Raw genomic sequence first — 27,181 nt, 5'->3', positions numbered from 1 at the left:
AAATAACAAAGCAAGTTGAACAAAAACACTTTTGTTGCTCAAGTGTGAAAAGACTTTAAATGCTTTTTCAAAATAGGCAAGAAGCCCTAGACTGAATTTAAAAAAAAACCAAACAACTAAAAATCCTTCATCTCTTATCTGTAAACCAGAGAGCAAGATAAAGTCTAAAATTCCCATTTTCGTGATTTCCCAGAAATGCCATTTAAGTCAAGGAAACAGAAAGTGCTAAGCATACGAAAAGTATATTTAGTCATATGAATAGCAAAGATCCATAGCATCCTTGTCCAAGGATCCATAGATCCTTATCTATAGCAAGGATAAACACACTTTTCACAACACTTTCTTACTGATAATTCAAATGTGAAATTTGGTGCTTCCAATACATATTTCAAATGCAGAAGGAATTAATTGTGATCCAGCTGCTCCCTTTTAAAAACACTTCTGGTTTCACCACTGTGTTTCAGCCCAAAGGTGAGTACTAGAAGAAGACAGAGAACAAACTTCCTATGTACTTTTTCTAAGCGTGCCTGCCCCTTCCTCCAGGCATTTGTGCTTATACTGCACCTGCAAGGAAACAGCGGGCTGCTCTTCATGTTCAGGTGTAGCTCAAAGCACCAAATCAAGAATAATTTAAGTGCAGACAACATGAGCCACTTTGCCTTCAGAGAAGAACGTAAAACTTCTAAATAACAAATTTAGCATCACCATCTGTGAAAATGTTTGGCTTTTTTTTAAAGAAACAAGGTTTAATAATCCTTTTAGTACACAAATCATGTAGAAAAAAACCCACATTTTTTTCACCTGTGATTTGTAGTATTTAGTTATACCTCCATTCCCCATCTCACTCCATATGTTTTCTTGCTCAGTGGTACTCATGCCATAGCTTAACTGCCTTTGAATGTACAAACATTCACAAAAAACTTTGCTTGCAACTTAGACAACCATCAAGTAATGCTGAAATTTTGCATTCAAGACAGAGGCGTTGGTATATTTTGTAAACAGCAGTTTTACATATTACTATATCACTATAGCACTCTATGTAGCTTGCTAATGGCAGGAAAAAGACTATCAGACACTATTGTAATTTTAAAATTCCCTAATTTTAGTTTCATAAGAAATGTGGTCATATTTCTGGGAAGCTTTAGACAGCTTAAAGGCTATGTCATAATATTATTTGTTTCCAACATTCTGTACTGGGCCCTTCAATGCACAGACTAAACAAACAGAAATAGTGAAAAACGTGCTCACTAGATCCAGCCTTTACAGTAAGAAAATTTAGCACGGATCTCCCCCAAAACCTACTTAAGTAAGGTTTCTTTTTTCCTATATAAAGCAAAGGGAAAGGGTCTTGAAGCCCTTAGACAGCACTTTCAAATAAAGGCTTCTTTGTTCCCACAATATCAGCTGGTTATATGGGGTATAAGGTCTAGATCTTCCAGCTTTGGTATAAAGGTATCCACCTAGAAATTTCTCTTAGTTTACACGGAATTCTGTATTTGCTGTGCAATAGCTTGGGGAAATCAGCCTGGGCTCTGAAGGCAGCTGTAAAAAAAGGCCCTTACATTTTTCTAGGGGCTAGTTCAAGCTGCATAGCAACAATGCTGTTAGCACACTTAATTTAAAAGCACATCAACTACTGCTACCCTAAACACATTTTCCTTAAGTCACTAGTACCTTCCAAAAATTATCATCTTGATTTTTCCTCTGTGAACAGGTCCAGATTTCTAAAACACCAGCTTTAAGAGTTACACGTTCACATTAATATTTCACAAGCACCTAACCTGCAACATCATCCCAAGTAGGACGACAATGACGACACAATCATTAAAACCTATCTGGCTGACGTCCACCAACTCAGATACAGACACAGCAAAAGCTGTACTGATGCAGCCCTGCAAACGCTGCTGTATATTCCCCCAAAAACTGACTGGAACTTGTTTAATGTGCCCCTTAAAGTAGCCAGCTTCTCTTGCTGACCACCACATACTTCAGAACATACTGTTCAGGAAACGGGGTAACATGATTGAAATGAGTGAGGCTTTAAAAGCATCCACCTGAAGGTGAGTAAGCCCTGCAGTGGGATAAAGGAAGTTCTGTATTAAAGTAGCCTAAATAAATAGGGATTTACTTGCAAACCTTTTTAAAAATAATAATAATTGAAGCCACACTCCGCAGCCTCAAGCCCTGGCTGACCAGCGGGGTGGGTTACAGGGGACCTGTGAGACTCTCTACCCCTACCTCAGGCTCTCCGCTCCACCTCACCGCCTCCCGGCCCGCATCGCGCCGACCGGCCTCCCCACGCCGGGCCCGGCCGCACCTGGGCCCTCCCGCGCCGGTGGAGGGAGGCGGGAGAGCGCGGGCCCGGGAACCGGGGGAGCTCCGCACCGGGCAGGCCCCGCCCCGCCGCCTCCGGCCTGGCAGCGGGCACCGGCCGCCGGCGGGGACCCACACCGGGGGCCGGCCTGCCCAGCCTCCTCCCCCCCCGCCACCGCCGCGCTTCCTGGGCCCGGCCCGCCGGCCCCGCTCCCCCTCGGGCCGCCGGCGGCTCCCGCTGGGGGAGGGGCTCCGCGGCCCCCTCCTCCCCCCCCGCTCTCCCGGCGGCTGGCGGGTCCCGTCTCCCCGGGAATCGCCATTCCCCTCCCCGAGGCCGTGGGACGGGCCCACCCCCAGCGCGGGGAGGTGGGGCTGAGGGGGAAGCGGGGTCCCCGCGCAGGCCGGCGGGGCGCCCGCACCTTCCCCCGCTGCCCACACACACACACACACAAACACACAGAGACAGACACGGGGGAGGGCGGTGGCAGGCAGGGGAAGAGGCTCTAACCTCCTCGCTCTTCAGCACCTCCTTGAACTCCCGCTTGATCCTTTGCACCGCGATGTTAGCCATCTCCGCAGCCGGCACCCACTCGCCGCCACCTCCGAGCCGGGCCCAGCGAGCTCCGCCGCCGCTCTCGCTGGATAACTCCCGGCCCCACCAAAATGGCGCCGGCGCCGAGCATGCGCGCTAGGGCAGCTGGCCCAGCCGCCGCTGCTCAGGAGGGGCCGCCGTGTGCGCCGAGCGGAGCGGGTATTGGGGCTCCCCGACGGTGGGGGCTGAGTGATGGTCGGCGGCGGTGACGGTGTGCCCTCCTTCCCTGTCGGCCTTCTCCTCTCCGCTGCCCCCGGGGGAAGGATGATGTCGCTGTCTCCTGAGGAGGCACAGGGGCCCGCCCGCCCCGGGAGACACCTGCCTGCCGCCGCTCGCCGGGCCAGAGCGTGAGGAGAACCGTCTGCGGGCAGGGTCCCGCCGCCGCCCGCCCGCTCGCCCGCCCGCTGCCGCCGGCGGGCCCTGGGGCAGAGCTCTGGCGGTTGTGTTGTCATGGCTCCCGCCGCGGGCAGCGCGGCCCGCCTGGCCTGGGGGGAGGCCTGAGGCACCGGGCCGGGTGATGGGGTGCTCTCGGGAGGCCTGAGGCGGCGGCTGGGCCGGGATGGGGGAGTCCGAGGTGGCAGGGGAAGAGTCTGAGGTGTCCCTGAGGAAACAGCTGGCTGAAGGAGCAGCTGACACGGTTTCTGGTGAAGTCTCTGAGGAAAAACAATCAGGGGGGCTTCCCGTGCCTTGAGAATCTGCTCAACCTGCCCGTACAGCAGTTCCCATCTTTTTTTTCTTTTTTTTTCGGGAGAAAACGGCAGTTTCTTACAGATCTTTCCCCTGGCCCAGCTCCTTGCCCTCTTCCCACCCTGGCCCTTCCCTTGGAGACGCTGCTGCCTCCTCCTCCCGCCGGAGAGGACAGGACAGGACAAACTTCCAGGCCAGGCAGGCCCAGGAGCAGGCTACTCTGAGAAGGCAGTGTAAGAACTGTTACTTTTTATGAATTCTGCTACAAGATTTTAAAAGTAGAGTAAAAAGGTGAACCTCAGTCCTGTCTAATGAACTGTTACATTTTATCGCAGAAGCCACAGATGCTCTGTCTAGAAAATTGAAATTGGGTGGCAGTAACCATCCCTGCTAGCCTGAGGTGCGCAAAATAGGGTATGGTATGGAAGAGCGTAGATAGATTTTTCAGAGGGGAACATGAGATGGCATTTACAACTGTTGTTTATTTAGGAACTCGAGGCTTTTAAGACATTAAGGTCTATAGAAAGATTTTATAGTGCCTTCTCCTAATGGTGCAGTGGAGGACAATGTACAACATAGACATTTATCTCAACAAATGTCTGCTTCTGGTATAGCTGTCATCTGCAAGCGCTGCTTATTTATCTCCATTAGTATACACAGCATTTTGACTATTATATACATAGTGAAGAAAGTATAGGCCCAACCGATAAAAATAAATCTGGAAACTATATACAGATGCATATAGTTCTTTTTTTGTGTGTGTTTTAACTCTTCCTCTGTGGTTTGACTGGAAAAAGTCCATTTTCCTGCAGGCATGTTGTACCATGTGCATCTGTTCATCAGATTAGGTCTTCTTCAGACTGAAACTTGTTTTTAATGCAATAAACAGTGCAGCTTTTCAGATGAGGATTTTAGTACCTTTTTGAGAAGGATCTTTTTGCATTAGGCATGATTTCTTTTTAATGACTTCTCCTGTGATCTTGGGCCTTCATCTTCAGCATAATTTAGATGTCTAAGTCCCACTGATGTGTCTCAAGTTCCTTTTGAGAAGGTAGGCCATGAATTCCCTCTGCCTTAGGCTCTCACCTGTAAAATAAGGGTAATAACTCTTATTTGCCTCTTAGAGCTCATAGATGAAAGTTAGGTTTATGGTGTGCTGAGCTCCTTTTGAGTACTATAGACAAAAATTATAAAGGTAGTACATAAAATCTCTGGGTTAAATGCCTCATGTATTTTCAGACGTCTCATAGAAAGAAGCTGAGCTCCTAATATTCAGGTTTTGCTCTGAATGGAGTAGAAAACATGACCTTTATCAAGTGTCAGAATCCTTTGCGTTCCTGTGAATATGCTTGTATGTTATAGGTAGTAGACATCCAATAACAGCCACAGTAAAGGGCAATGATTTTGCCTGGTTTGTATCTAGGTTCATTTTCGTGTGCTCATTTGGATTACAAATGTCAGTCTGTTACTGCAAAAAGCAAATCAAATTAATATGAATTATTGTATCTCTTTTCCTTAGTCTACCCCTCTCCTTTCCCTTATCCTTAAATAGTCGTCTTTCACTTACCTCACAGCTGCTTCATATTCACCATATAGTGTGTTAATTTTCTCTTTGGTGAAAGATAGATGTAGAAAGGCTTTTGGGAGGGTAGAACAGAGTAGTAGTGAGCTTTGCCAGGATTAAAATACTGCATAAAAACCAGTACCTTATGTAATCAGCGTGCTAGGGTTATCATTGTATACCTCCTATGCTGTTTTACACTTTACTATAGTTTACCATTTTACAGAAGACTCTGTAGGGTTTTAAGCAAGAACAGGACCATAGACTAGCAGTCTTTGAATAGGTGTTTTGATTTTTTGTTTTGGGTTTTTTTGTGAAATAATAAAATGCTTAGAAAAAATGACAACATAGCCTCTTTGTGTGATTCCAGTGACTTCCATGTCTGACTTCATAATATATTTTATAGTATCTTGTGTCTGTCTTCTGAATTAAGTTCTCATTAGTCTTTTGCCCTTAGAAAAATCCATGCACAAAATGGAAAACTGTAGTCGGTTGAACATAGTCAGCTCACTTTTTAAATTACAAAATTTTGTAGTATATCTGATTTCAGCAGATAGTTCTTTCATTGATCTCATCTTCAATTTAGCCTTATACCAAACAGTTCTTTCAACAGCAGCTTGTATAGACTGGCTGCAACTTTTGCCCGTTGGTGTTGATCATAACTAATAGAGTGGAAGATACAATTCTGGGTATCCACGCATGGTTTAGCATGTTTGTCATATTGCTTTGAAATACTTATGGAAGTGGGAGCAGGACACAGGGTGTATTAAATGAAGTTCAAACTTGTAAGATTACTGCAGGAGGAAAGTTTATAGGATCAGTGCCTATAAAGTAAGATCAGTGATGGTAAGACCTCACCCAAGCTCTCAATATGCAAAGGCTGCCAATATTCATTAGCTGATGCTAGGATAAGCAAACATCCTAAACACACTATCATTTCCCGTTTAATATGGGAAATATTATCTATCCTAAAACTTATATACAGGAAAGAGTTACCCACACTTTAATGGAAAAGTGGCTATTGTTCATGCATGAATTGTGCATGTTGGACTCACTTTCTGTACATGCAGTGCAGTCACCGTGTGCATGGGTCATCTGTCTGAGACTATGGATGCCCCCCAGCCCCAGTATACTGCCTGGGGACTCCAAGGTGCTTATGACAACACTAAGTATGATTAAATTTCTTTTCTTCAAGTTAAGATTCTTGGTGATCTTTTTCTCATTTCCTATTTTCCTAATTTTATTGTGTTCATATCAATAGGATACTTCTCTAGTAGAATTACTCAGAATTTGGAATTACTGAGATCGTTCCCTGTGATTAGAAGAAAATGCCATTTTTGAAACTGTAACTTTTCAGCATGCAACATAATGTTCCTCTGTTGCTGCTTTGTGTCTTGCATGACAAGTCTTCCCCCCTCCTCATCTTGGCCTCTCTAGTTTAGGAAAATCAAAAATGTCAAGCTTGATCTTCTCCCATTGTTGCTGGAGGATTTCTTATTGGAGAGGAGAGCTGTCTCAAGAGATCTGTATATTGATTTCAAACACTTTAGAAACAGGGGTTGAGCCTGTAACATATTTTTAATTCTTATTTTGTTTATTTCATGAGGCATCCATATGAGGATGAACTTTACAGGCTGTATTAGTATTAGAAGGTATGCACTTTGTGTTTAAATGTTCATATACTCATTTATAATAATGCTGTATTTAAAAAAAATCAGCAACAAATTATATTCATAAAACTAGTCTATTTTTAAATTTAACGCTCATTTTCCACCAAACTTACACCTACAGCTCTCTTTCTGTCATCCCAGCTCTTAACAGGGAGGCCTACATGCCGGAAGTTGTCTTTTTTATCTGCATATCATTTAGCACATTTCAGAGACTACGAAAATAAATTTAGCCTGCACGTTTATTGTCTGTCATATTGTGTTCCTGTTGTGGCAGCGTCTGGGTGACTCAAATCATTCCGAAGATTAGCTTTATCATAAAAATAACTAACTGGTTGTGCAAGTTGACCGAGTTTTAAGTTGTCATCTTAACTTTCCTGTTCCTCCTAGACGTGTCCACGTCCGGTGGTGTGGCCAGGTGTAAGAGTGCCCTCTCCTGGGTGGAACAGGGCGGACTGGCTTCTTTCCTCGTGTGAGACAGATCCCTCTTGGGGAGCTCTTTGCCTTACAAAGAGCTCATGGCACCGCTGCTGCCTTGCCCAGTCTTTCCTCTCAAAGTGTTGAGGAAGAACTTGTAGGAATTCTGCATGCAGAAATGCTTGAAACGGTAGGACAGAAATTGTTTGGTGTTCCTGGTAGAGAGAGAGGCAGTATTCGCTCATGAAGTCTGCGCTTTCCAAATTGTATTTTTCATGTCATTAGTGGCTTAAACGTATAGGCTTTAAAAAGCAGTAAGTGTAACAACTAAACATCAGAGTCCTCTTAAGTCATTCAGCTTGAATTCATATGATGCAATTCATCTGACTTAGTGGAGTTAGATCAGAAATTAATTCAGCTATTGATTTTACAACAATCAATCTATGGCTCAAACAAGATTTAGCAAAGTTTTCATTAAATAATGCACATGTAGGAATTTTTGGTAGTTTAATAACAACACCCTATTGTTCTTCACTTGTTAAGGGTTTTGATTAGATATTGACAGGAAACCCTGGACTTTTCATTAATTTGGCAATATCTTCTGAATTAATGTTACATCTGAGCCTCATGTTTTTGGTAGGACAACCTAGATACAAACAGTCCCAATGCTTTTAAGTCTGTTATAAAAGCGGTTTTTTTTTAAACTTCCGCTTCTTTGTGAAGGAGTGATTTTCAACTGGTGGTACCTACACCTTGGGGTCTAAGGGGCATTTCGTGTGGGTTCATGAAAGGCAAAAAAAAAAGAAGAAAAAAAAAATAGCAGGTTCAGCTGTGAGATGGTTCTTGTAATTCTGTAGGAGGTCCCAAGTTCATTAATATTCTTAATGAGCGGGCATCTACCTTGAAAAATTTGGCATCAGCGAACCAACAAATTGACCACTGGGAACTAAAAGCATTTCTTATAAAGGAAAAGGTGTAAAGCTGTACTCCTTTCTTCCAATTATAAAAAGAAGATAGCAATCTTTTTGAGGGTCTTTTCAAAATTAAAGCGAGCTGGGAAGACAGAGATAGATTTGACAACTTAACGTGGCTATTACTATTAATTTTATAAGTATTAGAGTTCTAAAGCAAGAGAGGATTTGGCCAATAATATAAAGCATATAGTCACCACACTACATTGCTGGTATATTGTAGTCCACTCAGAAACATCTTCTACCCTGAGTGAATTATTTGTAGCATTTTAAGCATTTTGTATTACCATCTATTAATGTAATAACTTATAGTACACTATCAAATCTATGTAACTTTATTTAATTAAATATGGCTGTCTTCTTTTCATAGATAGGTACATAAGGGACTTAGAGCTGCCTTAAAAGAGCATCTGGACAGCTTTTCCTGACCAGCTGGGCATCATCTTCTCCTCATATCCTTAGGATTTGTGACTCAATAACAATCCCTGCTATTTTAATAACTATAGGGATTGAAATCAGATTCAGGCTGATGCTCAGAAAACCTCCATTTCATAAATGTCATCAGGACTGAAGTATATAGCACCTTGAAGCTGGAAGCTTAAATTTGTTCTTCAGTGCAGTGATAGCCAGGGAAGTACCTAAACGCCGTGTATAAGTAAGAGAGAAGACAAAACAGCATTAATATTTTGGAATGATTGCTTGGGGGTGGAGTTAGAGTCTCTCATTAGAAGAGTTGAGTTGAGAATTAGAACTGGAACTGCAAATTATTGTGAAACATTAATTGAATGAATATGGGAATCCAGAATAAATAAAAAAGAAAAACACTTTCTGTTAGAGGAAAAGTAAATGCAGTCACAGCCTAATTGCACAGCATTGGTAGCGGTCTTTAACTGCTAAAGTATTTTCACGTTGCTGATGGTCTAGATAAGCTAACTGCTGGAAAGCTCATTGTGTACAAAGTGGTCCTACGTCACTGCTGTATCTTCTCAGGAGAAAAGGATGTGACTGGACACCTTTTCCTCTTCATGTGTGTAACCTGAGACATAGAGCTGTCAACACAGGCTGCAAAGAGGTGCATGCAAAATGGGAATCAAAATCCTGCAGGCAACTGCGTTACACAGTACACATGGTTACAACTCGAAAAAAGGTCTCAAGCTATAAGAGAATATGGATTAAAGAAGTATGAATAACCATGGTATAATACAAGAATATATGCAGTAAAATCAGAAATCTACTAGAAGCCAAACCACAGAGAGACCATACTCTAGTATATTTTGCATCATCAATTGTTATGAATCTCTTCAATGATGTCTCTGTTTTGTAAAGCATGGGAGTTTTTAGGGATCCTGAAAGGTGGGAAAATATCATTCCTTTAATAAAGAAGAAATCTGGAGCTCTTGAATTCAGCTATTATTGCTTGATCTAGCAATTTCAGGATTCTGAGGCTTTTTGAAAATTCTAACTAGAATTTGAACTTATTTCTAATGATGGCCGTCTTAGAATCATCGAATTGTTAGGGTTGGAAGGGACCTTAAAGATCATCTAGTTCCAACGCCACTGCCATGGGCAGGGCCACCTCCCACTAGATCACATTGCTCAGAACCCCATCCAGCCTGGCCTTCCGGGGATGGGGCTTCCACCACCTCTCTGGGCAAGCTGTTCCAGTGTCTCACCACCCTCATGGTGAAGAACTTCTTCCTAACTTCCAATCTGAATCGACCCATCTCTAGTTTTAATCCGTTCCCTCTAGTCCTGCCATTACCTGACATCCTAAAAAGAATGCTAAAGTCTTGCTAAACTACAGTATACTGTGTTACGATGTGCGCCAAATCCACAACTGATGGAAGTCTTTTGGAACTGTCTGCAATAAAAATTTACAAAATAGTGAAGTTTTTCAGAGATCATCCAGAAAGAGATCAGCCATGACAGATGGGTAATTTATCAAGCTGTATTGCTGTTGATACCATCCTAAAATATCTGCATTTTGGAGACTAGAACAACTTTGTATCAGGAAAAAACCCCACTTTTCTATTGATCTTACAACTACAGTGGAATACTAATTTAAGGCTAAATCATTAAGTCTAAAGCAGCAGTCATTGTTTAGACCATAGTTGTGTAAAAAGTTAATTGAACTGCATTTGAAGTCGTAGAAACCAGTAAGGACCAATTCAAGAATACAAATTAAGAGAAGATGATTTTGTTGTTTTCCTAATCTGATTGTCTCCAGTTTGGCCATGTGTCTAGCAGGAACATAGGATATGGCAAGTTATTAGAGGAGAACATTGAGGATAAAGTCAGGTTAAACAAACAAGACTCGAATGGTGTTCTGTTCATGCATTGGGTAATGTGGTTTCGCTGAATGCAGCAGAGGTAAGCAATTTCTCTGTTGTTTGGATCTCTGTCAGGCACACAAAGTTTCACAGAATAGTATCTAGAAAATCCCTGCTCTTCTGTGTGTCTTTCTTTTCAGTGGTAGCATATGCCTATGTTTAGGTGGAAGATCTAGTTTAGGTGTAAGGAGTTTCTTGTCTTGTACATTTTCCTCAAGTGAGGGGTGGCAATTATAGCAGTTTCAGTGAAGTATAACCCATCTCATAAAATTCCCTGTTACAGCTTTCCCATCTTCCTGACAGCGTGCAAAAAGATCACATGGTAAACTGGAAGTCATCACCTTTTAAAAGGCCCAGTAGTCTAGACTGTATCTTTCTTTCCCTGATTAGAGGTTAGTCATGCTGTAAGATGTTCAGTCATGCTGTATGATTGTCTCTCAGGATTTTCCAGATCCTAACTGTTAGTCCTATGAATGTTGTGATGTTACCCTGTTGATCCCAAATAATTTTACTCCCTCTGAAATTGTGGTGAAATTGCTCTGCAGATGTACCTTCTCCTGGGTTCCCTCCTGAGTCGCACAGTATCACAGAACCATGGCATGGTCAAGGCTGGAAGGAACCTCTTGAGATCATCTAGTCCACCCCCCTGTTAGAGCAGGTTGCCCAGCAGGACCATGTCCATTTGGGTTTTGAATATCTCTGAGGTTGGAGACACCAGTGCCTTTCTGGGCAAGCTCTGCCAGTGCTCAGCCACCATCAGAGTAAAGAAATATTTTCTTATGTTCAGCTGGAACGTCATGTATTTCAGTTTGTGCCCAGTGCTCTTACCCTGTCGTTGGCCATCACTGAGAAGAGTCTGGCTCCCTCAGTAGTTTCTCTGCAGAGGAGTTGGACTTCTGCTATAATATGGCACTGACTTCAAATCTTTCCACCTTTTTTTCAGTAATTACCTCCAGTTTTAGAGGTAACACCTATGTCCAATTTTGACATTAGTAGCTTAACACAAAGTAACCACAAGAACCCATTTAAACACTGAAAATGTAAAGTCACACTTTTGAATGCTGAAATGGGTTCCTTTTATCAATGCAGTGTTTTTGCAAAACTTGTAAAATGTTAAGTGTGAGCTGAATACTACAGAATTCTTTTTTTTTTTTCCCTGACCTGACAATGTTATCAAGTTCTGTAAATCTTAGTTTTCTTTCTTATACCAAATCTCTTGTGGGTTTTACAGCTCCTGTCCAACAGGTTTGACATACTGCAGCAAACATCCAGCTGCATCACACCACATCCTCAAACAGCAAATGTGCACAAGCTAAAACCCTTGCATTATGTTCACACAGATCTTGGCCAGCTGAGAAAGCAGTCATTTTTAGTTCATTTGTCAATACTTGGGTTCTAAGATCCAAAGTGAAAAGCATGGTTGAATGTGCTACAGAAACCAGAGTATCACAGTGCTAACAGATCAGATTCTTTTCCAACAATTTGATTTAGTTCTCTGTAGTCCATACAGAGATGCTGCTGTGTTTTATGTGATGGAATACTGATCTCCAAGGACTGACTGGCAGAGTTATGCCTTTTGATACACCTTCTTAATGATGCTTGAAAGGTCTTCTCTCTTTGTTCTCTGTTTTTTGGGGTTTTTTTTGGGTAAATAATGCCTTGCTTTTTAATGGATGGTTAATCTTAAATTTCAGTCATATACTGAGTGCTTAATACCAACCGCAAAACTGCATATATCCATTTTAGATCAGAGTAATTCCCTGACCAGAAAAATGTCACTCTTTGTTGCTTCTTAGTTAGATGTAGTAAAGTGTTACCAAAAAAAATCCTTTGGGATCTTATTTTCATTTCCTTCTCTCACATTTTCTTCTGCTCTAACATTCATCAAATCTACTGGCTTGCATTTTGTGCCTGTGGTTCGTCTATTAAATACGGCTTCTTCTATTAGATGTTCACTTGGAAAATGAACAGGGATTCATTTTTATTTCAAGTCCGTGAGAACTGTAACAGTTGAGGGCTCTGACTCATGTTCAGAGGCAGTTTCAGACTGGATGCTGAAATGGCTCTGAACACAGAGAAAGGGTGACAATGAGATGTGTTTTTCCCGAGTGGCAGCAATTTTCAGATGAATATAGCCATTTTAGCTGCTGGTAAGTTTATGGCTCCAGGTAGCTTATGGTTGTGAACTACAGTTGCTTAAGAAGCAGTTCACGCTGTTTCTCATCTTTTCTTTGCAAAAAAGCCACCACAATCATGCAGCTGCTATTATGGTTTCTGCCCCAGAGGAAAAACAATTTGTTAAGGTTATACAAGTGTTGGTTCACTTAGACCACATTTTTAGAGGGGATTTCCCAAAGCATTTGCAAAATATGTTCCTGACACTGATTGCGTAATTATCAATCACAATGAAATTTAGTGGACATTTGTCTCATTAACTTGTGTGGTTACTGAGAATTTACTATTCTAATTCTACAGATCCATGTCAGCCCAGCTCAGATGGTATATCTTTACCAGTGAGTGTTATTGTTAACAATTTGGTGGCTCAGATCTTAATCCTCTATTTTTAAATGGTTTTTGCAAGCCTGATGTTGTAAGTGTCCCAGTTGGCCTGCTTACATTTCACAGTTACTGTAAGTTACTAGCCGATATTCTAGATAATTTTAGAATAATCCTTGTCATCCCCTTGACTTCAGATTTCCTTCCTCCACTTCCTAGTTTGGAAAACTTCATTGGGCAGCTGCAATCTGGCAGCATTGCAGTAATCCTTTGTGATCATTTCCCCCAGACTGTGGCTAATTTATCTCAAAGTCTGTGTTGGTGTGTTGATGCCTCAGGAGTACAAAAGTCCTCCGTAGATCCTCTGACAATTTCAGTTGAGTTTCTTCTTTCCACCGAGCCATGTTTTTTCTGTGAGTCCTGACAGCTTAGGTTGTGGTTGGATGTTCATTAAGCTTGTATTTGTACATTGACAGAAAATCTGGCAGTATAAATTTGGTCAGTGGTGATCACATGACTAAATTTCTGTTAAATTAACCTAAGTACACAATACAGTCTTTGTGTCTGCTAATTCACAGGCTTGCTGCCTAGTATCCCAAAGTGCTTTGCAATTCTCCAGTGCTTTGTGAGACGCCAGCCCAGCTGAATTGTAGGAATGTTTGTGAGCAACTTTTCTAAGGAGTTGGCTTCTTTTTCCAAATTTAGATCCCTCTTTCCAAAAACCCAGTATTGCTGCCACAAGGCCACTCCTACCTTGCTACTGCAAGGGTACTTTATAGTCTTTTCCTTTCCACTTCCTGGATGCCATTTTCAGACCACGCTGCAGACGTCTTCTAAGTGGCTCTTCAGTATCAAAGTTTACAATAGAGTTTCATGTAGGTTCCTTCTGGGAACTACTCATGTAGATCCTTCTGGGATCTACTCATGATGGACTGCATACAAGAAAAGAGGGAGCAGACAGAGAAGGAGTTACAGGAAGAGGATTTGCCCCATTTCTAGGTCATTTTTCAGATCTGATGAAATTGTCTGAATTGCAGATGAAGAATTTTCACTCCACAAAGTACCTGGACATAAGCAATACGATGCCTAGTGGCATGAGTTGTGCAGCAAAGATGAACATCAGCAGAAAGAGAAATTCAGAATGAGAAATGTAACGTTCTTGGGTATCTGTAAACAAGCTCAACCATTATTTGGCAAGTTAGATCATTGATGTGACTCCTGCTTTTCCATTGCCTGCGAGGGTAGGAAAGTTGAAAGCTAGCACTGTGATGTGGAATGTGACATCTGCCTGTTGCTTTACAAAGTGCCCAATCCACACTACCTTCAGATGGCAGATGTAGAGAGTGTCACAGTAAGTTTTGCTCTGCTCCCACCCTCCTCCATTGTACAGGGCTATTGGTGGAAGGAACATTACCATCTCCTGCCCTTCAAGCAGAGTTGTTTTCATAGTTTTAGCTTGGCAGTGGGCAGCCCAATTCTTTTTAGTGTGCCAAAATCAATGGATTTACTATTCTGTCCTTGTTACTAGCTGATCTTGAATGCATCTCGTGCCTTTGTTCATAAAGTAGCCTAAGTCATCATCACTGTTTTCATCATAGTTTGACTGCCAGAAAGGAGACTTCATAGAGTGAGTCTGAAAACAGCCTCTGTATCGGGATCTCGTTTTACTGCTGTATTGTGCACTAAATTTGTGAGTGTAAGGGGAGCAGATGGCTGAAGCCTGGGAGTGGGAAGCTGAGATAGAATCAGTGCCTGCTATGGCTTGTTCATTTGCCCGTGGGAACCAGGGGGGACAAATTCTGCGGGATGCTCTGGCAGAATGTTTTATGCAAAATACCTAGCTACTTTCTGCTTATAGATATGTAATTGCTGATTCGAAAGCAATAAGCTTACACATTGTTTCTCTTGTTCCTGGTCTCTACTTTCACTAGCTCCTATTGCCTGCCCCTCTTCCTTGACAGTTCATACTCAAGTTTCATTCATGATGATCACCCTTTCACAAATCCATCCTTCATGAGGCCCATCAGCTTCCCATATTTCCAAGAATGCCAATGGAAACATATATGTTGAACAAAGAAAAATAATCAGAAAAATAATTGATATTTTGCTGTCAGAAAGGCAGTGCAAATAATGCAGAATACAATACTGAAAAAAGCTCAGCTTTTTACTGAGACCAGTTATGTAAAACTATTTACAGATACACAGAACTTTGCAATAACAACATGTGGGGATGAAACAAGAGTAGGGAGGGGGAGCTGCTTGCTGTGAGTGCTTGCATCTCACCCAGAGGGCTGGCAGGCCAGCCAGATAGTGCTGCTTGCACGCCTCATCAAGGGACAATTTCAAGAGATTACCAGACACGATGTGAGTTCCTGGATGGGTCGATGTGAGAAATGAGCCGGAAAGATGCAACGCACCGAATTTTGAGGAGGCTGCATTTGATTCAAAGTAAGAAAGGAAGACGTCACAGCTCTAGCTGTAAGTGCCATCATTGCATACTGCTTTCCCGCAGATCATTCAGTCATCATCTCCTGCCTCTCCTTTACAGTCTCTTTGCAGGTTCCTATTATTTCTGACAAGGCATCTGAGACTGCCTGTCTGGATCACTTAGTCTTGCCCTTCCAGTTCTGGGATTGTACAAATTCAATTCTCCAAGAATCAATCACTATAAGGCTCTCTTTCCAATTGCAACAATTGCCTCAAGTATGCTTGCCATCCTTTTAGCAACAGCAGGCTGTTCGGCTTTACCCACAGGCAAGAAAATAGAAGTGTTCAGTGTTCTTGCATCTGCCTGACAGAAAGAACCTTCCTCTCCACTATTGTGTGGTTGCTGTTGCTCTCCTCTCTTGTTTGAGCCAGGACTAGCATGGTAAGCTGTGTCTGGTTTTGGGATTTCAGGATCTCAGATCCATTTTCTAGAACAATGACTAGCCCTAGGTGCCAAGTGTGGAAGGGGAGACAGATAGGCAAGGCTGCATAAAGATGTTGGGAAGTTGTCTCTTCTAGGATGGCTGGTTCCTTGATGAAGGGTTAGGAACATGGCTGAGGGAGAGGTGGGAGGAAGGATGCAGCTACGGTTGATCATTCTGCTTATGACCACCCTCTGACACTGTTGTCTGGGATAGCTTTGTGTTTGGCCAGATCAGCCAAAGTATACTTCAAGCCAGGCGTATCTTGATGTTGCTGATGTTCATGGTTCCTATGGCACTCTAAACTCCTGGACAGACTGTTAAGAAACATGTTCTCCCAGGAAACATTGTAGGCATGTAGTTTCGTATTTCCAAAACAAAGATAAATTGTAGATCCTTAGTGCCTCACCAGAGGTTCAGTTCCCTTGGTTGAGGAAGACAAGACGACACGAGCTCCACATAGCTTAGCTTCTTTGTGTGATGGCCTGGCTTTGTGTCAGTACCTCACCTCACTTTTCAGTATTGCCACTGCTAAGTTGGGCACTAACCCAAGAGAAAGGGCTGAAACATGGGAAAGGAGAGGCAAGATCTGCAGCAAGCCAGGACTGCGTGGCATGGCTGGACACAGGTAGCCTGTCTGCTGCCTCTCAGGAAGGAGAACGTTATGTCCAGGGCCAGCCCTGAATGAGCAGAGTTAGCCTAGCTGCGTCTTGCAGGGAGAGGTGTCTCTGAACACCAACGATGGCTGGACGTGCAAGGCTGCCAACTGGCAACACAACTGAGACTTGGCAGAGGAGCATAGGCTTGACACCCAAGGCTAGAGAAAAACTTTCAGATTAAAACTGTAGCCATGAAAGGAGCTTTGAAAGCTCTGTGACAACAGCAAAGGGTGGTGAGAACAGCCAAGGCTGTCCCCATAGGTGGGCCATATCTGACTGTATGAGGCCCTGATGCCATGAGGAGGTACTGGCTTGTGAGAACTCACAACTGTCCAAATTTCCTTTCTCACTGTGATTGCAGCATCTTCCTTGCTTGCTGGCTTGGAGGAGGTAAGCCACCCTTGGAAATACTGGAGGACAAGATTTTCTTTCCTGCGCGATCCCCATTGCATTATGGTATGGTATCGCTGTCCCCAGGACAGGATGTGGTCCATCTTCCCGTATGGCAGCATGACACCCCACAGGTAAACCCAGCTGGCTGACGTGACCAGCCATGACCTGAAACTTTCCTTTCTAACTTCATTCCACAGCACCTAAATGCATATTTTGAGGGATGCTTTAATTGCAGGGAAGCCTTGTGAGTCAGGAGCTCCTAAACAGCCTTTAGATTTCTAGCTGAGAAACCCCTGTAAATTCCCTCGCACTTGGCAGGCGGTGGCTGGTGGCCAAGCCGCCGAGGTGGCTGTATTCCCGTACGGGGCGCCGAGGCTGCGGCAGAACCGGCCCGGCCTCGGAGGAGCAGCTTCCCTTCGCGACTCCTCAGCGCCGCCTTTACCGCGGCTTCATCTTAAAGGCCGAGGCCTTGCTTGACAAGGCCGCCGGCCTACCGCGGCCTCGTACCCCACTGCCCGCCCCGCGCTGCCTCGGCCGGGCGGCGGCGGCCGGCGGCGGCAGTCGGGTAGGGACAGCCGCCCAGAGGGCCGGGCCGGGCCGGGCAGCAGAGGGGCGGGAGCGGGAGGCGGGAGCGGGAGGCGGGAGCCGCTCGGCGGCACCGCCCCGGCCCCGCCGCCGCCGCCGGGAGCCGGCAGATCCGGGTCTCGTGGCGCGGGCTGACGTGTGAGCCGGCCCGAAGCAGCGGGGCCGAGCCGCGGGGCCGCCTCAGCCCAGCCCGGCCGCCCCTCAGCCCCGTCCCCGCCGCAGCTCCCCCCCCGCCAGGGCGGCCAGCGCACGGTGAGCAGCGGGGCAACGGGGTGACGGCGGGCGGGGGGCGCCGCGGCGGGGAAGGGGAGGGAGGGGAGGGCCGGCGGCAGCGGGCGGAGCCGGGCGGGTTTCGGCGGACACCCCCCGTCCCTCCCTCCGCCCGGCCGCCGAGCCCCCGGTGGGGGCTGCGGGGGTCACTTCGAGCCTGTTGAAGTGCCGAGACGTGTCCCCGCTGCCGGGGGCTTCGGCGGCTCCCCGGGAAGGTAAACAGCGGGAGAGCCGGAGCCGTTCCCCTCGGTGTCAGGCAGCGCTCGTCGTCTCCGAACCTGTGAAACGTCCCCTCCTCTCCTTTACAGCCGGTCTCGTTCGGTTGTTTTCTGGATGTTGGGGGGTTTTAGCGCAAAGTGGCACCCTTCTGTCGATATTTTTTTTTTTTTTTAAAAAGGATCTCAGTCTGATACTTTGAGCCAAAATGTTTTAGTTTTCTCTCTTTAAAGGAGCTGGAATTTGCATGCTGACACCAGGGTGTGCGCTCCCAGGCTGCTCCCCGCTTTGGGGAAAGCCCATGCAACTAAAGCGGGAGAAATTGAACAACGTCTCATGAAAGATAATGTCAGGAAAAGGACAGTGTCACACTGCCATTAATTTATCAAAGATAGGATTCCTGCCAGGAACTCTTCATATGTGTGCTCTGCAGTGTGATTCATAGCAGATTACAGTGGGGAAGGGTTATACCAGCCTTGGAGAACACAAGATACTGCCCATGGTCATTCCTCCACAGATGTCACCATGCCGGGTTCCCCAGATCTCCTGCCCTGCTGCTCAGCCGCTGCCTTCCGTGGCAGTTCCGAGGCCTCAGCTAACCACTGCTCCTATGTGAATGGGGCACGTGATCTGCATCAAAAACTTTTGTTTCCTGGCAAACACCTGTTTGTCTAGTCAAGTCTGCAGGGTTGTCTTTTAGATTGTAGATTTTTTGCTGTAGGGACTGTTTGTGTTGTATACTGGCTGCGCATCCATGTCTATGCATATAGACAAGTCTTGAAAATCATCTCCAGTTTCTAGAGGTGAGGACATCTAACTTTTTTAGTCTTGATAGCTCATTAATACGATTAGCGTGCCTACTGGGGAAGGTATGTATCTGCAGCAAGCGTTAGCAGGTTACGTCTTAGGAGCATTTATATGCTTAGCTGTTAGAGTGCTATCCATCTTTATTCATTTCTGTTACTTTCCTAAAGCAGACATCAGCTCAAAAAAATCAAAATGAGAAAAAAAAATCAATCTTACTTTTGATTTCTTCCTATATACAGTGGGAGAGAACAAATTCTTGATAATTCCATCTAATTCTTGTGACCTGTTGAGGTGAAAAGTCAAGCTATTGTTGTTGATCATTGATTTTAAAAAGTGACCCTGTCACTGGCAGCGTGACTCGAAATGGCAGAAGCAGTTGGCAAAATAAAAGTGATTATAATGTTAGCAGTCCGTTAGTCAGTTCAGTCTTGAGTGCTGTTCCTTCCCCTGCCACTGAGGTGGGTGAGTCCAACCTCTTTGGTTTTTCTTTTGCCCTGTTTTGTAAAATACAAGATCTAGAATTTTTGCCAAGCTCCAGAGTGGTATAGAATTCTGTATTTTAAGTGGCTTAAGATCATTTTGTATAAGGTGCTAAACAAGTTCAAAGCCATACTGGATGTGTTATTGGTCATTCCACAAAGTATTGTCACGTGTGCGTCCTGACAGGCAGGGACATCCCTCATGCACTCAGGACCATAAGCCAGGAAGGTCTGCTTTAGAACGGAGATGGTGCTAGCAGCCATTCTGTAGCTCTGGGTGGATCTTATTTTAGCCTAGCTGCATGTTATTTTGCTCACTATAGGTAAAAATATAATGAACAAGGTTCTGTGAAATTCCTTACGCCATGCACATTGTGATGGTTTTGCAGGACCTTACCCAAACCACAATGAAACCCATTAAGTCCGAAGAGCGTGGCCCAGTGATATGGACAACATTCTGCAGCCTGGGTTCTTCCCTTGTTCTAAGGGAAAAATAAGAATAATACACTTGTTAAAGAAGTAATCTACTTAAAACAACTTCAAAATTTTAATTATTTTGTAACTGTTGTACCTGCTTTCAAAAGGTTGGTATTTGGTTTTAGAGAAAGTTAGCTTCTATTGACTTCTTGTTTTGTTATTAATGTCTCATTTTCTACTTTCATATATTTAGACTTCAGAATTAGTGATGTGTGAATGTTATTTGCATAACAGATGTGTAGTGAAACAAAGTCTATGTTCATGTTTCGGAATTTTCCCTCCTAGATATTTTAGGTACTTGACGTATGTTCTTAAAGACCAAATTTTACTTTTGGTGAAGTTCGTCATAGCAGAATTTGGCCTAAGAGCATCATGAATCTTCACAGGGGCAGTACAGTGAAAGTACCAAGACCCTCTTTCTCGTCTTATAAGCACACGTGAATGGAGAAGGTGTAATGCCCTGACAGTACCAAGTATCAGATTCTTACTCAGTATGTTTTGAACATTTACCAGATTACTCATCACAACAAATACAAAAATATTTTGGCAGATGCATTCATACATAGAAAAATTGATGTCATCTGCCCATATTCTGCGCGGGAAGCAAATCAGAGAGCCTGTAAGCCTGCTTTGCATACATGCTATTACACACATGCTTTGCATACATGCTATTACGCGTGACGTTAAGCATGCTTTCCGTTTTAACTTCCTAGGTTATAGATTCAGTTTATTAATACATAAAGACCTATATAGTTGTTAACGAGGCATCTGATTTTGCAAGGTGCTGAGTACTTCTTGGAAGATCCAAGTGCTCCCAAGTCTTCTATAAGTACATTGGAAGCTAAGAAAACTTTGCAAGGTTATAGACCACAGAGCCAAATCTTGCAGTCCTTGCTCAGGTAAAACAAAAAAAAAAGAAAAGAAAAAGGAATTATTTTCCCAGAATAGCTCCTTCAGCTTGTATGCCTTGACTCACCAACAGCTAGCTTCCCCAGGTCCCAAGGTGCCTCATTTGAAGAAAGAGTCCTTAGCTTCTCATTAGGAAGGAATACAGTCAGCGATGCGAGAAGGATCAGTCAGTGTTAGCTGTGTTAGTCTTATTTCTGCTGGCCTTTACTAGCAGTACCATGGAGATGTATGGTCCCATGCGCCTCTTTCCGTCACCTATTCCACAATATTGGCTGGGACAAGAAAAGGTCCCTTAGTGATGATTGATACGGCTTTTCGTGAAAGATTTGAAGATGCTTGGGGAGCAGCCTCTGGCATGACCGAGTGGTTGTACATTTGCATGGTTATTAATTGAACAAATATGCTTCAGAGGCTTTAGTCAAAGTGTCTAGCTGGTATTTTTGTAGATAATGAAACAAATTAGTCCCCATTGGGTGGGAACAGATAGAATTACACTTGATAAAAGTTTTCCTCATTAAGATTAGTTCTGATTCTTCTGCAGCTTTACATGTATTAAAAACCATGGCTTTCTGGAGCTAAATACAGTTTCATTCTTACTTTATAAAACTGCTAGACAAATGTCAGATCCAAAGCACTGAGTTCTCCTAGGAAAGAAAAGATTTTTATCAGAAAGAACAGAAAAGCTGTACAAAAATGTAGCACCAATCATTTACGTGATATAAGCAGCTGCAATGCTTTGTTTGTCGAATCTGTGTCAAATACAGACGACTAGTAATAGAGCTTTGGTCTTTTTTATTCATATCTTCACGTATATATATTCATATATTTCCTGTTAGTTAATCATAAAAGCTTTATTTTTAGTAAGGCAGTATTTTTAGAGAACTTGATGAACTAGTTTATGTCAGTTTTTGTACATAAAAAACTTAGTTTAGGGAAGAAACAGCTGTCGGAATGAAATTACATGAAGATGTGAAGAAAAGTTGGGGATTAGCTCTTCAAATACTTGTACTGAATCAAGTGTGAAACAAAGCTTCCTGGTGTGAGTGGCCTTAGTTTAACAAGAATTCCTGTGCAAGTGGTTATGGTATTGTTAGAAGCTCAACACTTTCCTATCTAGGTGAGACTGATTAGATGGCACCTGTCATTAAGCGCCTCTTTTTGAAAATACGAGATAAAGCTTTTATTGCAGAGGTCCATGAAACGTAGAAATATTTTTGTACATAGACTTCTCCTGACCCATGGAGATTGTCAGAGCTTCAGTTTCAAGTTAGTACGTAGAACAAAAGTGTCTAGAGATGAAAAATTCCTTCTTTTCCATGGGAAAACTGTGGAGCCAAAGGTGAGATGTGTGTTGCAAACTAATCCTGATCTCATGAAATAGTACCACAGATTTTCCTTGTGCAAATTAATGTAATAGATTTAAAAATCCATTGTTAGTAGGTGCAGGGGGGACTTGTATAATTTGCATAGCACTTTCCTTTTGATAACCTAAACTAGTCTGTGAGTCTGCTGAATTAGATGGTTGTTACTCTCTGGTAAAAACTGGGTCATCTTTTAGCTAAACATATGTAAATAACCAAGCCCAGAAATCCTGTTAATTGCTACAGATTCCCTCTGGTATGAGTACTGATTAAAAATATTCTAATTGATAAGCTTCAAATTGTTTACTGCAGGTATGTAGAAAACCTGATTCAACTTCCCTTGAAGTCGAAGACAGGCACCCGCTAGCTTCAGATAAAATTTGATCTGGCCTAAAGGGGTTAGGAGTAGGGCTGCCAGGGAATAGAGCTGCTTTCATCTGAAAATTGAAAATCCTGCTATCTTTCTCAGCATGCTGCTACCCTGCTAAATCTGTTTGCTCAGTGGCAAGTTATTAGAAACATATGTCATCCCTGGAGAAAAAAATAATGAAAATATTCCAAAGAATTTCAGTATAATTTTGTGTTTGTATGTGATTGGAGTAGCATTAAGGAATAGTGTACTTTTACAGTCTTAAGGATTTAGTAAGGTATTTTGTCATCTAAAGAATTGTACTTTTAATACAGGAGTCTCAAAAAACTTCATAGCTCATGGTTCAGGGCTGCACTTGTTGGCTCAATACACTGGAAAAACTTTCATTTTTACTTGTTTTGAAACAAGTAAAAGCACATTTTTGTAAAGGAGTGAATAAGATTTTTTTTTTTCTGTTTATTTTTTGCAAAGAGATGAAATGTCTAAAAATATCTGAATGACTGACCCTCCAAAAAAAATTACTTCAAAATAGTGAGTTATTGCAGGCCACCTGAGCTGCGGTAACTGCCTGGGTGCTTACGGTTAGCTCAGGGCAGCTCTGAAGTGTCTCAGCTTAACTTTTTTCTCCTACAGACTGTCACAGTCAGGACACAGACTAAGCAAAGCCACTTTCACTCACAGTTCCCGTGGGCTAAGAGCGTCTGCGGGGACGGTTGCCACAGCTCAGCTGCCATGCAGTGGCTTTGTTACACCGTGGTAATTTGCTCATTAGTTTGAGTCCTGAGCCTCACTGGGTGAGCTTTAAAGTTGGATCTGCTTTGAGCTCTCAAGTTGCTTTGGTACATTTTGAGCATATTAATCATAATTTTGATTTATAAATCTTTTATGGATAGGTTACATAGTTTGTTATAGGAACATATCATAGAATCATAGAATGGTTCAGGTTAGAAGGGACCTAAAAGATCATCTAGTTCCAACCGCCCTGCTATGGGCAGGGACACCTCTCACTAGATCACATTGCTCAAAGCCCCATCCAGCCTGGCCTTGAACACTTCCAGGGAAGGGACCCCCACAACTTCCCTGGACAACCTGTTCCAGTGCCTCACCACCCTCACAGTAAAAAATTTCTTTCTAATATCTAATCTAAATCTACCCTTTTTCAGTTTAAAACTATTACCTCTTGTCCTATCGTACACTCCCTGATGAAGAGTCCCTCCCCATCTTTCTTGTGGGCCCCCTTTAGGTACTGGAAGGCCGCTATAAGGTCTCCCCGGAGCCTTTTCTAGGCTGAACAACCTCAACTCTCTCAGCCTGTCCTCATAGCATAGTCTTTTAAAATAAGTGATTAGTTTTGTATTATGAAGCCTGAAAGTTAAGTGCAAAACATCTCTTGGGTGGGGTAACTGACAGCAAAGTCATTTCCCTGTTCTGCTCCCATGGGGTGGCTGGTGCAAGGCGCTCACCTGTGCCATTTTCCATCTTCAGGGGGTACCCTTTATTCTTGCTTCCCTGCAAAGGTCTGCTGCCTGGAAGGCCAGCTCCTCTTTCATGTGTAGCCACTTATTCAGAATCTGGCCTGCCAAAACATTGCAAGCCAAGTCTGTAGCTCTGGTTGGCGTGGCACAGCATGGATGTCCTCTTGGTGCTGGTGCAGAAGTGCCCTTGGCAGGGGTTTCAGATTCAGGATGTGTTGCTTCCGGCAGTAGTACATCGCTCGTACAGCTGCAGAGGTGCTGAATTCAGGAGATTGGCAATTGTTGCTGGGGAATGGGAAGAGGAGTGTTGACACAAGTGGTGGGGCAGTCTGTACTGCTGGAGACATTAACCAAAAGCAGGAGAGTAAGCAAATTTGCCTAGGAGCTGGCTCTTCTACTTATCACTCAAGCAGAAAATCCTGTTAAAGTCAGAGTTCTTGCCTTACTGAAGACCACAGGAGAGGGCTCCCAGTTTCCTCTGTGAACTGGTTGAAATACAACGTTAGTAATTTTACAGAGGATAGCCCACCCTTTTGCATTAACATATGTAAGACAAAGTGATTAAATAGCCATTTAGTGCAATAAGAATAATTTTGTTGTCCTAGACCATTGTCATAGTCTCCTACACTAGAAATAAATATTAAAGTGAAACTGAAGCATTTACTTAACAGAAAGAGGGTATTATTTTTGGACAATGTTCTGTGTCATTGACATCTTCTCTTAATTAGCTTTCATATTCCAAGAGATTTCTTTCAGAAAAATGTCGTCATTTTAACAAAAGGGTGACCAAATGCTGACAGCTGGAGTTTGGCAATAACATTCTGTATCAAATATCAGTAAATGAATTCTAAAATAGCCGGACTGCTTTTTTGGTCCATGACTGGATGTGCGTAATTAGCTCCTTTTCAAGTGTTTTGCCCAGAAGAAATGTTAAGCCACCTGCATGGGAATAAGTAAATAGCTTTTTTTAATCTTGGTGGGTCTTATTTAGCTCCCTTGGCGAGTTCAGTTTTGATCACTGACATCAGTCGTATAGCCTTAAAGCCTGAAATCTCTCTTCTCACATATTGGGGACTGGCCATGAAAAGGAAGGTGGGAAACAGTACTGGAACAGTGGAGGGTTTTAATATGTGGGTTCTTGTCCTCTGAGAGTTGTACTTGACACTGACAAGCCTTAATTAAACTGAAAGAAACATCTGTGTCATCTTCTGTACTTTCCCTGAGACACCATTCTGTATTGAACTGATGCACCTAAGCATACCTGTGGCCTTGGGTAGCCTTGTCCACAAATAGTAAGTTTCCTACCAGGTTCCTACTAGATCCTGCCACCTTTTAAAGCGGTGTGAACTTTTTTACATACTTCAGTGAGAGAAAAGCTGTGATGCTCGTCTGTGAAAGGGCTTTGACCATAATTATAAGTCTTTTAAGTTTTCATGCTCTAGCTCCTGCTTCACCGCTGCAGGTGCTAGCACTGTTGGCAGAGTCGCCAGAAGTTTCCTGACCCACTCAGAGCAAGTCCAAACGCTAGTGGCCCAGCAATGGTCACAACGTTGTGGTGGTCACACAGTGGTGGACTCGTGCTGTGGGGACAAGGGATGTACCAGTGCTGCAGTAGTCTTGTGAGACCATCAGACAAAAAACATCAAGAAGATCCTTAGCACTTACTTCTTAGTTGTGAGCCTGTCCCTGCTCAAAAGCTCCTTCCCTGATTTTGGCGTGTCACTGTAGTATCCTTCAGTGGCTGGCTCAGCATTTCTTAGTTTCTTTGGTTTTGATTCTATTTTTAAGGCCTTGGTTTGTATTAAATTAGCATTTCTAAGAAGCACCAGATGGATGACACTGGAAAATTAATTCATAATTTAGTTACCAAATGATTTGTGAGACGGTCGCAAAGTTACCCACTAGTATGCCTTGAGCAGGATGTGGCTGGGTGAGCAGTTCTCTTGTGGAGCTCCTTCTGGTCTTGATGTCTCTGTTGAAACCAACAACAGCACCAGTTGCATACGTCTGTGTGGCATGGTTAAGCACTGACTTTTCCATGAGGAAAGGAACTGGCTTAGCTTTATCTGCATTGAAAAGTTCATCTTGGATCTTGGTAATTATCCTGATAAAAGTTGCAGAGCAAAAATAAACTTGCCAACTCATTAGGCTACAGCTGGAAGTCCAGGGAGACATGCTGATGCTTTCAAGTACAAAATCAGCTGCTTCCCCTCCCTCCCTCCCTCTCCTGGAATTATAAGGAAAGAGGGTGGGGAGGATTGCTTTATACTCTGGAAGTGTTGCTATGTCTAGGAACTCTTTTTGGTCATTGTATCAGCCATCGAAATCATTGCAGCTCTTTTCGCTAGAAAAGCTAAATGGATGATCTGAACCGGGACAATTAGTTGGAGAAAGCTGTAATTGGAGCCACACTTTACTGTGGCAGCGCTCCTCCTGGCAGGGCCCGCATTTATATCCTGCTGTTTTGCTTTTGCTGCCCAGTCAGCCAGTTGGTTTTCTTTAGTCCTGAAAACTCAATTTAATGCCCAGGAGGAGGCCTGGTAGAAAAAGATCATCAATAGTCCTCTAGAGATCTGTGACCTTGCAGAGCTACTAGATCCTGGTCCACTGAAGCCAATGGGAATGCTGGTATTTGTTTCAGCAAAGCAGGATGGAGCTGTAAGTGTGGAAGAGATGATGGGAGAGAGAGCTTCTCTTGCATTGTCAATAAAAGGGATTAAAAATTACCGTTATAAAAAAGACAAGTGTAATGTTGCAGTATTTCAGACTTAAGTTCTGTGAGGGAATATTTACTTCAATTATCTGAGTTACAATAATAGAGGGGAACAGACCCTTGGAATGTTTTAATTAGTATCAATATGTATACAAGATTCTTCTTTTTTACAGTACCTATTTTTAGCCTTGTTTGAACAGAGGAAGTTGCTTTATAAAGGAAGCTTCCTTAGAAATCCTCGAGCTTATTTTTGCCAGTTCTATAACCCCAACAATTTAAAACTCTTGCACAAAAAAATGCAGACCACCTGCACTGGATACTTATGCCAGCCCCTTGGCTTCTGGATTAATTTTAATTTAGTGCCGTGCCCTCCTTGGGATTTCCTTGGGATCATGCATCCATTAACTTCAGGCAGAATAGCATATATTTATTTTAAAGTATTGCTTATTTTTCTCTTTATTTTCTCCCTATTTCTCTAGTTCTTTTTGTGATCTTTCTTCCCTATTCAACTACAAACGCTTTTG

The 27,181-nt window shown here is 43.2% G+C and overlaps 2 protein-coding genes across 3 annotated transcripts in view; one reads left to right on the top strand and one right to left on the bottom strand.

Annotated features, from left to right (window-relative positions):
• UBE2K (ubiquitin conjugating enzyme E2 K) overlaps window positions 1-3,339 on the bottom strand; it is a 41,256-nt gene extending 37,917 nt beyond the window's left edge. The window contains exon 1 of one of the 2 annotated variants that reach the window (XM_063335510.1): window positions 2,822-3,339. Coding sequence is in view for 1 of the 2 variants with exons in the window: in XM_063335509.1 (XP_063191579.1) it covers window positions 2,822-2,884 (63 nt within the window). In the remaining variant the exon portion in view is untranslated. The remainder of the gene's footprint in view (window positions 1-2,821) is intronic. The other variant, XM_063335509.1, reaches the window with a different exon arrangement.
• Window positions 3,340-17,624: 14,285 nt separating this feature from the next.
• The window catches only part of SMIM14 (small integral membrane protein 14), a 42,578-nt gene continuing 33,021 nt past the window's right edge, over window positions 17,625-27,181 (top strand). Inside the window, exon 1 of the mRNA XM_063336553.1 lies at window positions 17,625-17,832. The gene's annotated coding sequence lies outside the window, so the exon portion shown is untranslated. The remainder of the gene's footprint in view (window positions 17,833-27,181) is intronic.

The sequence above is a fragment of the Chroicocephalus ridibundus genome, chromosome 5, assembly GCF_963924245.1.
Source record: "Chroicocephalus ridibundus chromosome 5, bChrRid1.1, whole genome shotgun sequence".
Taxonomy (NCBI): Eukaryota; Metazoa; Chordata; class Aves; order Charadriiformes; family Laridae; genus Chroicocephalus; species Chroicocephalus ridibundus.
Note: the sequence above shows the minus strand (reverse complement) of the source record. Positions and strands in the feature narration are given on the sequence as shown.